Here is a 14843-nt window from a genome sequence, read left to right on the forward strand (position 1 = left end):
GTTGTGAAGCCGCCTGGTGTTTGAAATGTGCAACTGCATCTCTTAAGTCTTGAATTAATAAAAATATGGACAGGGGACTTTTATTCTGAAATGTTATGGTTGTCAAGGAACTTGCAAGAGTTTGAGGAAGAGCCTGTAGCTACAAGACAAGTAGCGTGTCTGTTATCCCTGTGTGCTGTTATCTACCGAAACGTGATCTATTTTGATATTTTTTCACTTTCATTGATAAACTGCAGCAAGATAACCTAATCTGACGACCACAGCTAGCTAAATATATATGCCGAGGCAATATCACAGAAATGCTGGATCCTGGGTCGTTAATAGTAGCTGATTGGCATCGATCCTTAGAGAGCAAGGACTTTTTCGGTCGAATTTTGTTTAAGAAAAGACGCAGACACTTTGGTGGGACCCTTTTTGATGTTTACATCGTAACCATTAATACGTTCAATGTCTCATATCATATTATAGTTCATTTTAGTCTGCACCCTGGTTTTATTAGAATTGTATTTTAGGTCTTCTAGAGGCTCCAGTGATGCCTCCCAATGTTGCTGTGGACACAGCCCACTACAAGGTCTTCCTCTCGGGAAAGAGCGGGGTGGGCAAGACGGCGCTTGCTGCGCGTCTGGCTGGACTGAACATTCCAAAGTTGCACTACGAAACGACAGGCAGGGCACCTATGTTCTTCCTTATGCTTTCTATGTAAAACTAAACTACCTAGCAAGCACATTTTCAATTAATCAATTCAGGCACGAACCTCAACATTTAGCCAGCTCTACTAACAGTAAAGTGGTATTTGACATGGTTTGAGATTGACAATGTCTTGCAGGGATTGAAGCCACGGTGATTTATTGGCCTGTGAAGCTGAGAGAGAGTGGCCGTGTGCTCTTCTTCCGCTTGCAGCTGTTCGACTGTGGGGAGAACGCCTTGCGTAGATTTGACCATTTGCTTCCGGTATGCACGATGTACCACATTCATAGCAAAACACGGAATATGATTAAACAAAACAGCAACATTAAATCACTGAATAATAAGGGAAAGACTAGTGTTTGTATCTTGTGTTTCAGTCCTGTAAGGAACAGGTGGACGCCATCCTCTTCCTCTTCTCGTTTACCGACAGAGCCTCGTTTGATGACCTGACCAACCAGATTGCCAAGAGCCGGTCTGAACCCTCAGACAGAGCAGTCAGACTGGTGGTTGGAACAAAGTATCCTACAACACCCATGTTCAGGAAACAGGAAACGTTGCATGTTTAAATTGATGAAATCCATCTTTGTCCTTGACAGTGCCCTCAGGTTCGACCTCTTCATGCACACGGATGTGACGCAGAGCGAGGTCAGCAGCTTCCAGGAGGTCCTGCGGCTGCCCGTTTTCTGTGTGGGGGGGAGGTCAGCGACGGGCTGGGTGAGGTGGCACCCCTCCTCAACTGTCTGGCTGAGCATCTGTGGCATCAGGACTGTGAGGCAGCCAGCATGACCACCACCATCCCCTCACAGCCAGGACTGTGAGGCAGCCCCCATGACCACCACCATCCCCTCACAGCCAGGACTGTGAGGCAGCCCCCATGACCACCACCATCCCCTCACAGCCAGGACTGTGAGGCAGCCAGAATGACCACCACCGTCCCCTCACAACCAGGACTGTGAGGCAGCCAGAATGACCACCACCGTCCCCTCACAACCAGGACTGTGAGGCAGCCCCCATGACCACCACCATCCCCTCACAGCCAGGACTGTGAGGCAGCCCCCATGACCACCACCATCCCCTCACAGCCAGGACTGTGAGGCAGCCCCCATGACCACCACCATCCCCTCACAGCCAGGACTGTGAGGCAGCCCCCATGACCACCACCATCCCCTCACAGCCAGGACTGTGAGGCAGCCCCCATGACCACCACCGTCCCCTCACAGCCAGGACTGTGAGGCAGCCAGAATGACCACCACCATCCCCTCACAGCCAGGACTGTGAGGCAGCCCCCATGACCAACACCGTCCCCTCACAGCCGGGAATGACGAGTATGGGCTAAATGAACTGAAATGCGTTGGTCAGTTGGACTACAGTGTACGCATCGCAAATGGTAACCAGAGGGGATAAAGGATGACCTCTCAGAGTAGCAACAGAACATTGATAGGAGATGACATGCAGTTTTGATGGTTGGTAGGTTTGCCAGTGAACCACCCGATGTCAAAGGTATTTGTTAACTATGTACTTTAGAGTATTAATTCAAATGTATATTGAACCAGTAACATCTCCAACTGCACACATCTGAAGATTTAGAACAAAGTTTAATATAAATTTATGAATTAAAAAGTGTGAAGAGCATTCATCGTTGTCTCATGGTTCTGTCACTGTTGACTTTGTAGGGGATAGAGCCTTCATCCATGACTGTAGGTCAGACCTTAAATACATTTAAAGTGTACTAATTAGAGAACATTCAGCCATTTAGTTTGACATTCAAGATGGTACAATGCCGCAGATTCTCACATTGTGTGCGGCACCAGTATGAGGGCAATGGCCTGGCCTGCATGGTTCCGAGACAGTCGCAGCAAGAAGGATTCCGAGGGCAGACCAGTGACCTCTTTTAACGGCTCCGTGCACACATGGCTGGGAAACGCAGCATAATCCAGCACACTGAAACGCAGACCCCTGTGAGGTAGAGAAGAGGAGGTATTGGTTATTGGGTATTGGAAACGACGAAGCAATGTGTTGTACAAGCATTTTGTTTGCAAGTCTCTGCGTGTGTGAACCCCTACTTTTTCAAGGAGATCAGCAACAAGTCACTGAAGAGGTGGACGTAGATCTCCTTGAAGGTCACCTTGGTGCCCCACGGGCTCCCCAGCAGCGGCTGCCTCAGAGAGCCCTCATGCACCAGATAACGTCCACTGATGATCAAAGCGATGGACTGGTGGGAGGAGGAAAAAGAGACGCAATGTTTCTACTTTGAGGCATCCCTGACATATTTGGGTAAAACTGATTTCCGTCACCGGTTCCCCTCTCAGTCGAGAAGTGAAAGTCACCAGAGTAGCACAAGAAAGAATAACCTTCACTTTGCGGAAGTACACTAGCTTCTCCAAGTGCACTAGTTCCTCAATCCGTTTCATCCGCTGGGTCTGCTCATTACACTCCGACACAATCTGGTCTCAGCAGCAGAGGTAAACAGAGAACGGGAGGAAATGATACATTTTATGTATATAAAAAGAACCATCTACAGTGTAGATACATCTATAGACCCCCCACCTTGTGTATAGCTTCGATAGCCTCTTTGAGACAAGGAACTGACTCAGAGTCTTTTTCTGTCAACTTTACGATGCTCTGAAATGACAGCAGAGATTCACTGGACTGGCAGACTATGGTCCCTGGCTACTGAGTCAGGAAGTCTTTGAGGCTGGAAAAAATGTCTTCATCATCACACTCTGGATAAGAGCGTCTGCTAAATGACTTAATGTACATTTAGTCATTTAGCAGACGCTCTTATCCAGAGCGACTTAGTGAGTACAATGACATTCCCCTGAGACAAGTACGGTGAAGTGCCTTGCCCAAAGACACAACTTCATTTTGCACAGTCGGGAATCGAACCAACAACCTTCTGATTCATAGCCCGACTCCCTAACCGCTCAACCATCTGACCCCCACATGTCAATGTATGACCTCCATTATAATCTTCAGACGAGTAATTCGCTGGAATGGCAGGACCAAGAAGGACTTCAGCCTCTGTCGTTGACACACCGAATCACTCTCCAGCTTTGTCACCGCAAGCAGAAACTCCCTGTTCTCCTGCCTACATGAAGACCATAAACAGCAGTGTAAACAAAAGACAGGTCAAAACAAAGACCCTCCAAAGACTCGGTGGAGACTCACAGCAGCCTCTTGAAGAGGGCCTCCTGGTACATCATGTTGGTCACGTAGGGCACGTAGAGGGAGCGAAACGCCGGGCAGTGGCGCAGCACGATGTCCCCAAGCTGGGATATCATCACATCCTCCCCCAGACGAACCTCGAGGTCCTTCAGAAACCTGGACGAATGAGTACACCAAGAGAACATTGACGTGACCACGACACGGATGTGCAAATCGAATTGAAGAAAAACGTGCGTCACCTCTCACTGGCTGTCTGCACAACGCAGACATTAGAGAACAGAACGCGATGCTCCATCTTGGACAGGGTCAGTCGCAGCGTCGTCGACGTGAAGAAGTGATCGATGACGACGCCGAGGCTCTTCAGGTAGGACGCCTCAGAGGCGATCATCTCAAACTTGGACTTTGGGGGGGGGGGGGGGGGAAACACAAAAGGCAAACATTTCACAGCGAGTGGACGGGTTACGACGAACGCACAAGAGGTAAACGACTGGGTTTGTACAGGGTCGACGCCCACGTGCAGTACCTCCTGTAGGCGAATCTCTCCGAGGGCCAAGCAGGTGAGCAGCCTTCGCTCTTTCACCTCAGCGAGGTCCTGCCAAAGTGTACATGGCGTCACCTTGAGGATGTGCTGCGGGGGGAGGCGGTGTCCAGGCTGGTGTGCAGCGGGCTCCGAAGGCCGGGGAGACCCTGGGAGGTCACTAGCTTGCACAGGTTCATCATGTCACCTTTTCCAGATGCTTTACAATAGTCCTGATACAGAGGGCCTGGGAAGGAATGAGTGGATGAAGCCAGAATGAGTGGATGAAGCCAGAATGAGTGGATGAAGCCAGAATGAGTGGATGAAGCCAGAATGAGTGGATGAAGCCAGAATGAGTGGATGAAGCCAGAATGAGTGGATGAAGCCAGAATGAGTGGATGAAGCCAGAATGAGTGGATGAAGCCAGAATGAGTGGATGAAGCCAGGTAAAGCAAGGCATGCATGGTGACAATTCACCGAGACCCATCAACACAGGTCGTGATTTAATGAACGCCAACATAAAAAGGAATAATGCACTCAAATCTCACTGTTGAAAACTTACAACCGTGAATGTACTTGGATTTAAAATGTGTCGCAGGTTTATGCTTTCCAAATGACCTAGAAAGGAACAAAATCACTTTAGGAAGCTACTTCCTTAAAAAGGGTAATTGATGTCATTCATTTGTTTGCAGTTACATAAACTTATACCATTGGTGTTTGGCCTTTGAGTCTGAGGAGTCCTTGTTCTGGTCAGGCACAAGGCATGGCTGGGACTCTGGTGAGTCACACCCTCCATGACCCCACATATGGAAAGCCACAGACTTGAGTGCTGAGGTTATGCCCTCAGGAGTACTAACCACAGAACACGGAACCGTTATCACACACCCAACAAATATGGGAAATCTAAACTTTGTATATGATGAAGCTGTATACCCAAACAAGTGGTCCAGTTGGTTTGCAGCCTCGCTCCCCTTATCCTCGGCGACACCGTTCATCTGTTTGGTACAACCCTCGGCACTCGCGTAATCACTGTTATGAGACCAGGAACAAGCGAGGTCATGCTGAGACATTGTGCGCTCACCTGCTGACAGAAGACAGGCCAGCTTTGTCAAACATGAGCAGACATGCAGTAGTTGATTGATCCTAGGAAGTAAAGAAATTCACAAAACTTTTATGGAAGGAAAGCATGTGCACGATAGGATTAGATAGTCATAAGTGAGGAGACCCACCTGCTTCAGCAGGGATTGGGCAGTTGTTAGGTACAGCTGTGCGTCGCTGTGCCTCGTTCACATCATCGAGCGCCCCAATCACAACAAGTACTTGCAGGTGTGCAGGCTTAGGAACATTCTTGCAATGTGAGGAGACGCCGACCCTAAAACTGCATAAAAAGCTTCAGGGATGTAATAACCAAAAGGACAGATAGATTTTAAGCATATTTTAAAATTCCAAACTTGAAAAGGACGGGGAAGATTAACCACTCAAATGACACCAATTAGAAATAAAGTTTTTATTTTTTATTTGCATGTTTAAATTTGGTACAAGATAAAAGTGAATACTTTGATCAGCCTGCCTGATGTTGGGACATTGGCATAAAATCATTATTCTCATCCTAAATCGTTTTGACAGCTTGACCAGATGACACCTATTGACGATGGATGATTTCACTAATGATGATGCTATATAATTAGGTGAAAGTAAAAACATGAAACTGGAACTACTTTAAGGTCTAAAATCAATAGATCGGAATTTCTAAGATGTGCTATGCCAGTGCTGCAAGGACAACACGCTGAAGACTATCTCCTAACCCTACTAGCTCACTTTCACATTAAATGGCCCAAAATCTATGCATCGCTTTCATGCCATATAATCCCATAAATCCTTTCCATCACTCCACTGTGCATCGCAGAGGAAAAGGAAAACGTATATTTCCACTTGATCTGGCCTTAAAATACGGGTTTATCAACCATAAAAAAACACCCTTAAATCCCAGAAGATTGGCAATGGCTGCATGACAGAGGATGACGTGCCGTGACTGCCGAGTGTTGAAAAGGATTCAGCAGCACGTGTAGAAAACACTTCCTGAAATGTAGCAGTATCCACAGTGTTATAGTGTTTGAATAGGCTTGGTTGGCTTTATTGAAAGAATTGAGGATCATTTTAGTCAAAGCAAAATAACAGGAAAAACAAACAACTCCCCCCCCCCCCCCCCCCAAAACCCATTTAAGCTTTAGCGGACACATTTCTGCTTTAAAATGACTACTGGGGCTCGAACGTTGATGGAATATCTACCTCAGGGAATCAGGTTCTACCTCACACAGAAAACGGATCGTCGATGGATGTCCTCTCGCTCATTACTCCATCAAATAGGTGTTAAAATGTCATTAGAACCAAGCACAAGGTAAGTACCAAGTACTTTAAAATATTTGGGGCAAAAACATGGATGCGAGGACATTGAACGTACCAAATTCAATTGTAAAAACCCATCAAACAAAGGCCTTCGGAGACACCAACAGCAACTGAATGCACACACTCACCCCCCACCTACTAAACCCAGTGAACAAACGCCAGCTGTTTTTAGCTTCACGGTCTGTCAGACACACACACACACACAGCGTTGAACCCCCCCGTTTCACCCTGTAGCAGAAGGAACAAGCGACTGAGATGTCAGTATCAAGAACGAGACAAAAGGTATAAAAACACGAAAAGATGACGAGAGGAGAGCGTGGGCGGGGCCCTCTCAGGTGGGCACAGTGATGTTTCGGGCCAGGAGGGCCATCAGAGCCAGCTCCACACTCCCCCGGGCCTCTTCCAGGGCCTCGGCCGCCTCCCCGGCCGAGAAACCCGCCGCCTGGATCCGACGGATGTGCTCCGACGGAAACCGTCCCGGCGAGAGTCCCGGAGCGGAGGACAGCCGGGCGGAGGAGCTGGCCTCGGGGCTGGAGGGGGAGGTGGAGAGGGGCGACACGCCGGGGGCCTCCTCCGGGGAGCCCGCGGCCAGCGACAGGGGGCTCGGCTGGAGGTCGACGGCGTCGGGGGCGTCGGAGGCGCCCGAGGCTCTTCCGTCGGCCACGCCCCGCCCCTGCTGGCCCTCCGGGGGCTCCCGGAGCGCCGGGTGGCCCGGACGAGGGGATGGGCCCTCCGTTTCCGTCGCCCCGCGTCTGTCCGCCCTCCTTCCCCACGAGCCGTCCGAGGCCTGCGGCCGGCCCCGTCCCTTCGTGGCCTCGGCGGCCGTCCCTGGGCCCTCCTCCTCCTGGCCGGAGGAGCCCGGCGCCAGAGCCTGGGGGGGCGGCGGCCCTCGGGCAGGCACAGCAGCGTGGTCGGCTTTGGCATCGCTCGTGTCTGCACCAGCGGTTGTGATGGCAGTAGAAGGGGGAGGGTCGGGGTTCTCAGGGGTCGGGGCGGTCCGGGGGGGCTCCGCCGGGCGGTCGCCGTCCGGCCCCTCGGCGTCTGAGCGGAAGGGACGGGGGGGGGAGCAGGAGGCGCTGCGGTCCTGGGCCGGGCAGTGGCTGTTGGACACCAGCAGCTCGTGGAGCTCCAGCAGGGCTGCGGCCAGGGAGGGGATGTGGTCCGAGCCGGGGCCTCGCTCGCCCTCCGGCTGGTCCCTCTCAGGCGGCACCGCTCCCTGGGAGGAGGAGGGAGACTCCATCTCGGCAGAGCCGGGCTGCTGGCCCGAGGCTGGGATACAAGTCCCCGGGGGTAGGGACGGGACAGTAGACATGGACTGATGTTGGGGACTGCCTTCCCCCTCTGTGGCCCGTGGAGATGTCCCCCCGGTACTGGCCGACACGTCCCCTCCCTGCTCCATGGGCTGCGCGGGGGACAGATCATCTGGGTGGGGGAGGAGCGGGCCTTCCGCCCCCTCCCCGGGGCCCGTGTCCACCTCTGGAGCAGCGGGTACCTGATCCTCTGTTGGTGGAGGAGGGCCAGTCGCAGCCTTGTCTGCTGGGGGAGGGGAGGGTGTGGACAGCGGGTCTAGAGCTGAGGGGGTGGGTGGAGGAGGTCGGGTCGGGTCGGTGGTCGCTGGCGGAGGGGCTTTGGGGGCTGTGGGAACGGTGGCCTGGACTTGGGACGGGGGCCCGGGAACTCCCGGGAAGCCGGGCTGACTGGGGCTCTGCCCCGCTGTGGGAGCCTGCTGCACGGAGGCTGGAGCCGACTCGGAGCGGCCCAGACTTCGGAGATGGCTTGGCGTCGAGGAGGTCGAGGTGGCTGTTTGATTGAGGGGTCTGGGCGTTGGGAATGGTGAGGAGCTCGGTGAGGTAGTTTGTCCATCTGCAGTGTCTATCGTGGTAGAAACGGCAGAATCATAAGGATTAGAGTCAAACTCAACATTGGAAACCTGCTATGGATCGGTGTCGCAAACCATGCCTTTTGGGTACATGCCAGCTTTTGAAATGAAATATGATACATAGAAATGCTGAGACACCTAATCGTCGACTTAACTCATCAACGTGAAAGACTTTCATATGAGTCGTTCGATAATTGCGTTACCAGTTTTTTTCTTATCATATCGCTTCCAATAAGCTGGAAATAATAGATCTGACAACAACAAAACACGTAGAGCTGGAGAAAAGGAAAGAAACGTCATTGGACTTAGCTAGCATGGTCTCTGTCGATGTGCAGTACCTGGTTGGTAGGACCCTCTCCAGCCGGCTCTCCAAAAGAATCAGTGCTGTCCTGCTCAGGGTTAGGGCACACGCCACACATCATGCGGAGGGACGCAGAGAGTTAGCACTCGACACACAGCATGCGTCACACGGTCAACCTTTTCACTCCCGGGGGTGAAGAGTGTATCAGCCAAAGAACTAGGACTTTGGACCCTCAAGGAGGGGCTCACTGTATGATCACACCTGCTGTCATCTGACCTCTGAGAGCACAATTGGGCTCAAAGGGCCTTTTTGTTTTTCCTGAACTGTCGAAACAAAACCTTTTTAACCAATTCAATTTTCTAATAATAATAATAATAATAATAATAATAATACTGTCACCACTCAAAACTTGACTGCAACAATTATAAGGCCCTCCTTGAAGTCCCAACTTCGGAAGGCTTGTTTACCAGTTACATATGATGCAACCGCGTACTTGGCCGCGGGTAACCTCGGGTCTCAATTTCAACACCCCGTGGGCTCCTGCACATACGCTTTCCAAGATGACATGAGGCGATGACACCAAAGTGATCTTTATGCAGACGACTGCATAAACAAGGGCTCGCGGAGGCCCGGAGCGCCGAAACTGGGGCGCATGCAAAACGCGGGCCCCGTGTCTGAACAAGCTGGAAATGTCCCCCACGCCTCCCCCCCCCTTACCGCTCTCCTGCACGGATCTCTCCAGCGCCTCGGCGAGCTCCCTGTCGGCCATCTCCTCCTGGCGAACGTCCTCGCGGCCCTCCGTCCCGTACGCCAGGCGGGCGCACTCTGGCAGCTCCGATTCGGGCAAAAAGTGAGTTTCCGTGCCCGTGGTGCCGATCAGGACCAGGTTCTTCTTCAGGTCGATGGAACACTAAAAGGATGAAGAGGGGGAACGCATGAATGTCGAGTGTCGTTTTCCACCCCGGAATGTAATGCTGTAACACACAGTGGGGAGTTGGATTTCCGCGCGGGGGGGGGGCCACAGCAGATACCTGATGTCTCTTCAGCATGTCGAGGCCCAGCAACATGTCCATAGGCTGGTCCTCCAGGATAGAGAAGGAGCAGGGCAAGAAGTCCCCTTCTATCTGGACTTGAGCTAGTGGAGCCAAAACGCAAACGACTCGTCAGTGCCATACCAGACCAGGCACAGAGTCGCTTCGGTGAGCAAGTACACACGAGCTAAGGCACAGCCACGATTACAGCTCTGCCACAAACTCACAAACGGGTTGAGGGGCGACTATGAACACTGAAATGCTACCGAAGGGGGGAGGTTCAACGGTGGAGAGAGCAGAGGCGTACCCAGGTGCACTCTGCCGATGATCTTCTGGGTCCCCACGCCCTTGGCGATGCCTGCCCAGCGCCGGTCCACCAGACGCATGATGTTACAGCGCTCGGCACACGCCTGACTCATGATGGTCATCTGGGCTCCTGGCGCGCCCAAGACCCCGCGGAGGTAAAGAGGAGGGGAGGACGTGAATGATCAGGTGACCTTTTTTCGCACGGATTTCCAAAGAAAAGACATTAAGAGACGCGCGGGAATATGGGTTACCTGAGTCCACGAAAGCCTTCACAGGATGTCCGTTGACCTTGCAGTTGATGTAGAGCATGACCACCTGCCCGAAACTCTCTGGAGCCTCTTCCATGGCGATGGTCATGTTCTCTTCAACATTATGCTGCCTGGGCCACAAAGATATGACGACACGTTGTGGAGATGTTCCATGAGGAACGTGGCAGACTAGCCTTTGCGTACTTCAAATTGGCCACAGACATTCATGAGTATAGGGCCTGTTTGATTACCCCCCCCAGTCCCACATCTGATCTGTATTCAAGCCCTCCATGTTGCTGCCCCACATTATTGAATAGACTACCTGATGTCCTCCTCTATCTTAGCCTGGGCGTCCAAGTCAAACGGGTCGGCAGTCAGCAGCCGGATCCTCTCCTGCTCCCTGCGCGCACGGTCCTGCTGCTGCTCCGACAGCACTTTAGTGAAACGCTCTGGAACGCACACAGTCAGACAATATGAAGCTCTGGAATGCACACAGTCAGACAATATGAAGCTCTGGAATGCACACAGTCAGACAATATGAAGCTCTGGAATGCACACAGTCAGACAATATGAAGCTCTGGAATACACTCAGTCAGACAATATGAAGCTCTGGAATGCACAGTCAGACAATATGAAGCTCTGGAATGCACAGTCAGACAATATGAAGCTCTGGAATGCACACAGTCAGACAATATGAAGCTCTGGAATGCACTAAGTCAGACAATATGAAGCTCTGGAATACACACAGTCACACAATATGAAGCTCTGGAATACACACAGTCAGACAATATGAAGCTCTGGAATACACACAGTCAGACAATATGAAGCTCTGGAATACACAGTCAGACAATATGAAGCTCTGGAATACACACAGTCAGACCATATGAAGCTCTGGAATACACACAGTCAGACAATATGAAGCTCTGGAATACACAGTCAGACAATATGAAGCTCTGGAATACACACAGTCAGACAACACAAAGCTCTTAAATAGACGCAGTCCCTCACCCAGGTCTCCACTTAGCAGGGCTTCAGCCAGTGGTGGGTTGCGCTCCTTGAGGAGCGACAGCTCGTGAGGGTTGGCCAGAAGCATCTGCTGGAGCAAGGCTGGATCATCCAGTCCCTGTGGAGAAGAAGCAGAGCCACCCAGGGTCGGGGGTGCGGGAGGGGGCGGAGAACGCTGCTGCTGCTGCTGGGAGTTTGGAGACTGATGTGGCTGCTGCTGCTGCTGCTGCCTTGTGGCAGGCCGTTGAGTAGCAGTGGAGGTGCCTGGGACTGCGATGGAACTGAAGTCAATACGAGGCAGACCTAAGGGGTTAAGACGGAAGACCTTTAAGTGAGATCGGGGCTTATCGTTCCAATGGATTTAAAGGGAAAATAATGAGTTAACGTAATCAGATAGAAATCCAGTATGGCTCTCATTCTTTCAGCTTCCTGAAGAGCAATTTGGATTTAACAATTTACCTGAGAAAGCTGGCGGAGGCCGTCTGTCAGCCTGTCGAAGAACCACCACATCCCCATCCTTCAAACCATAGGTCCCCAAGGCACGTGTCAGGTCTTTCAAAGGTTGCTCTATATATAATATCTGGAAAAACAGGTTAATAGATCAAGTAAAAAAAAGTCTGGCAACAATCATTGAGGCAAAATGCCCTTCATCTTCACAGTATATAGAAACACCAAGAGTATTTATGCTCTAGCTTATAATCAAAATATAGTGGCGAGAGGTCAAGTATCAGGCAGACGTGTATAATGTAGCTAGTCATCCAGCTAACACTGAAAACAAGCGAAGCTAACAAGTTAGCTAGCCATTGCAAGTAGCTCTAAGACATATGCTAGCTTAGTTAAGCTAGCTATATAGCTAAGCTAGCTAGCATCTTTTGTTTTACCTGAATTTCTCCAGCCGGGATCCCTGATTCTAGTTCACAAAGCGCTACGAAGTCTCTAAGTTCGAGCTCTGGAGACACATCTAGGGCAAATGTTGTTTCTGGAAGCTCCCTCGGTGCGCAGAATACGGTCACCAGCATTGCTGTTCTTGGGCTGGTCAGGGTAGCTAGCTAGCTAACTTGTAACTTGCTGTGATAGAATATTTTAGCTTGGGTGTAGTTTCTTGTATCACTCTCAAGCTAATAGCTAAATATGTCCACGTATATTTGTAAGCAAACACAAATGTCAATAAAAACGCTCATCGAAGTGCAATTAGCTTACTAACATGACATAACGAAATGTCAAATGACATTCATGCCAACGAAACATTAAAATAGTGTCTGCCCGGTCCGTTGATTAGCTTTCGGTTCCACTTGTGAACCAAACAACCGTTACCGTATTCCGACAGCTGCCGCATTTGCAATGTGTTGTCGTAATTACGATCGCCACCCTTTGACGACACCACAACCACAATGTAAATCCGTTTTCCACCCCGATCACTACTCAGAAAGTATTTAAATAGCTCAATTTATTCAACTGTGCAACCCGTACCTATTACTTCTAGTACCACACTTTGATAATTTACATATGTGTTATCTGCAACTACAAAATATATAGAAGGCTATATGGTCAGGATATGATGTAACCTACATTACCCTGTGAACAGAATGTCGAAACTTAACCTGCCTGTCAGCTCATTATGAGAGTACGTTAAATCTATTCTTCATTTACAGCCGTAAAAAATATTACTGTTTTTTTCTCCATGGAGGAAGTTGCGTGTTTGCAGGAAACGTTGTAGACTATTTCCATGGAATCCAGTCTCAACTTCTGACTAAAAACAAAGCATAGTTTCCGTTTATAAACCCACAGCCACACTTAGGATGCAGTGAACGTGCAGAAGAAAGTGCACTTGTTAATGTTTCTATACACGATATCCTGTTGTTCACATTATATATACAAATCCTTAAACATTATTTGCCAGAGTGACACCCATAAATACAATACAATAAAGTAGTCATGTTGACTTGGCTTTACATCACACCTTACTTTATTTGTAACCACTCTCAGTCACTTTTTAAAGCCTCCAACAATATTGTCCTCAATATGCAGAAGGTGAAATAGCTGATTGTGGGGCTGTAGTGGAGCATGTCTCCAACTTTACATTTCTTGGAGTTCACATCTCTCTGGAAATCAATGAACTTCTCCCTCATGAAGAAGGCCCAACGACGTCTGTATTAGCTGAGGCGGCTCAGAAGTGCCCACCTGTTACCCAGAATCATTCTTTAACCACTGCACATGAGAGCATCTTGACCAGCTGCATCTCAGTGTGGTACAGTAAATCCACATCCTGAGGGTCGTCAAGTCGGAACAGCATATTACAGGTACCCAGCTCCAAGCCACCCCAACATCACCCCAACACCATCCCAACACCACCCCAACACCATCCCAAAACCACCCCAACACCACCCCAACACCATCCCAACACCACCCCAACATCACCCCAACACCATCCCAACACCACCCCAACACCACCCCAACATCACCCCAAAACCACCCCAACACCACCCCAACACCACCCCAACACCATCCCAACACCACCCCAACACCATCCCAAAACCACCCCAACACCACCCCAACACCATCCCAACACCACCCCAACACCACCCCAACATCACCCCAACACCATCCCAACACCACCCCAACACCATCCCAACACCACCCCAACACCATCCCAAAACCACCCCAACACCACCCCAACACCATCCCAAAACCACCCCAACACCACCCCAACACCATCCCAACACCACCCCAACACCACCCCAACATCACCCCAACACCATCCCAACACCACCCCAACACCATCCCAAAACCACCCCAACACCACCCCAACACCACCCCAACACCACCCCAACACCATCCCAACACCATCCCAACACCACCCCAACACCATCCCAACACCACCCCAACACCATCCCAAAACCACCCCAACACCACCCCAACACCATCCCAACACCACCCCAACACCATCCCAACACCACCCCAACACCACCCCAACACCATCCCAACACCACCCCAACACCATCCCAAAACCACCCCAACACCACCCCAACACCATCCCAACACCACCCCAACACCATCCCAACACCACCCCAACACCATCCCAAAACCACCCCAACACCACCCCAACACCATCCCAACACCACCCCAACACCATCCTAACACTACCCAACACCATTAATTGTATATAGCGGGAGAGGTTATCCCTTACTTCTCAGCGTGAGAAATGGTTGAAATGCATGAGAAATACAAGGTGTTACAAGGTGTATACAAGGCGTGAGAAATGGCTGAAACGGCGAATGCGTGAGACTTGAGAGCCCTG

General features: G+C 50.6%; 3 protein-coding genes across 4 annotated transcripts; 1 reads left to right on the forward strand and 2 right to left on the reverse strand.

Moving 5' to 3' along the window:
* Positions 1 to 106: 106 nt before the first annotated feature.
* cplane2 (ciliogenesis and planar polarity effector 2) lies at positions 107 to 2110 on the forward strand. The gene is given in 6 exon segments (XM_084704905.1): positions 107 to 402; positions 513 to 665; positions 827 to 951; positions 1065 to 1204; positions 1293 to 1366; positions 1369 to 2110. Coding segments are annotated over 6 exon segments (732 nt in total). The 5' UTR covers positions 107 to 299; the 3' UTR covers positions 1506 to 2110.
* A 153-nt stretch (positions 2111 to 2263) lies between these two features.
* On the reverse strand, positions 2264 to 5516 carry LOC146273318 (rho guanine nucleotide exchange factor 19). 2 transcript variants are annotated; one of them, XM_084704903.1, is made up of 12 exons: positions 5303 to 5515; positions 5078 to 5221; positions 4932 to 4987; positions 4376 to 4616; positions 4092 to 4252; positions 3856 to 4008; positions 3646 to 3775; positions 3235 to 3309; positions 3039 to 3131; positions 2751 to 2899; positions 2482 to 2643; positions 2264 to 2395 (listed from the first exon to the last, which is right to left on the reverse strand). In XM_084704903.1, the coding sequence occupies exons 5-12, from the start codon at positions 4238 to 4240 to the stop codon at positions 2332 to 2334; spliced, it is 975 nt and encodes a 324-aa protein (XP_084561029.1). In that variant the 5' UTR covers positions 4241 to 4252; positions 4376 to 4616; positions 4932 to 4987; positions 5078 to 5221; positions 5303 to 5515; the 3' UTR covers positions 2264 to 2331. The 2 variants fall into 2 exon arrangements, with proteins under 2 accessions (XP_084561029.1, XP_084561030.1); XM_084704904.1 differs by lacking the exon at positions 3235 to 3309 and having other exon boundaries at positions 5303 to 5516.
* A 345-nt stretch (positions 5517 to 5861) lies between these two features.
* On the reverse strand, positions 5862 to 12879 carry ddi2 (DNA-damage inducible protein 2). Its single transcript, XM_084704902.1, has 9 exons — positions 12427 to 12879; positions 12005 to 12125; positions 11549 to 11848; positions 10863 to 10989; positions 10544 to 10671; positions 10294 to 10422; positions 9987 to 10090; positions 9673 to 9865; positions 5862 to 8647 (listed from the first exon to the last, which is right to left on the reverse strand). Exons 1-9 carry the CDS (start codon positions 12562 to 12564, stop codon positions 7107 to 7109), a joined length of 2781 nt encoding a protein of 926 aa, XP_084561028.1. The 5' UTR covers positions 12565 to 12879; the 3' UTR covers positions 5862 to 7106.
* Between the last annotated feature and the right edge of the window lie 1964 nt (positions 12880 to 14843).

This window comes from Hypomesus nipponensis, chromosome 9 (assembly GCF_054491055.1).
Source record: "Hypomesus nipponensis isolate SF chromosome 9, ASM5449105v1, whole genome shotgun sequence".
NCBI lineage: Eukaryota > Metazoa > Chordata > Actinopteri > Osmeriformes > Osmeridae > Hypomesus > Hypomesus nipponensis.

What these genes read in the sequence shown, in the direction of transcription:
- LOC146273318 (XM_084704903.1), bottom strand. Translation starts at nt 4,240, where the DNA reads ATGATCGCCTCTGAGGCGTCCTACCTGAAGAGCCTCGGCGTCGTCATC. An exon ending in GTGCAGACAGCCAGTGAGAG is followed by an intron (nt 4,009 to 4,091) that starts GTGACGCACGTT and finishes TCATTCGTCCAG; the next exon opens with GTTTCTGAAGGACCTCGAGG. An exon ending in TTGCTGATCTCCTTGAAAAA is followed by an intron (nt 2,644 to 2,750) that starts GTAGGGGTTCAC and finishes TCTACCTCACAG; the next exon opens with GGGTCTGCGTTTCAGTGTGC.
- ddi2 (XM_084704902.1), bottom strand. Translation starts at nt 12,564, where the DNA reads ATGCTGGTGACCGTATTCTGCGCACCGAGGGAGCTTCCAGAAACAACA. An exon ending in CCTGCTAAGTGGAGACCTGG is followed by an intron (nt 10,990 to 11,548) that starts GTGAGGGACTGC and finishes TGTGCGTTCCAG; the next exon opens with AGCGTTTCACTAAAGTGCTG. An exon ending in ACATGCTGAAGAGACATCAG is followed by an intron (nt 9,866 to 9,986) that starts GTATCTGCTGTG and finishes TCATCCTTTTAG; the next exon opens with TGTTCCATCGACCTGAAGAA.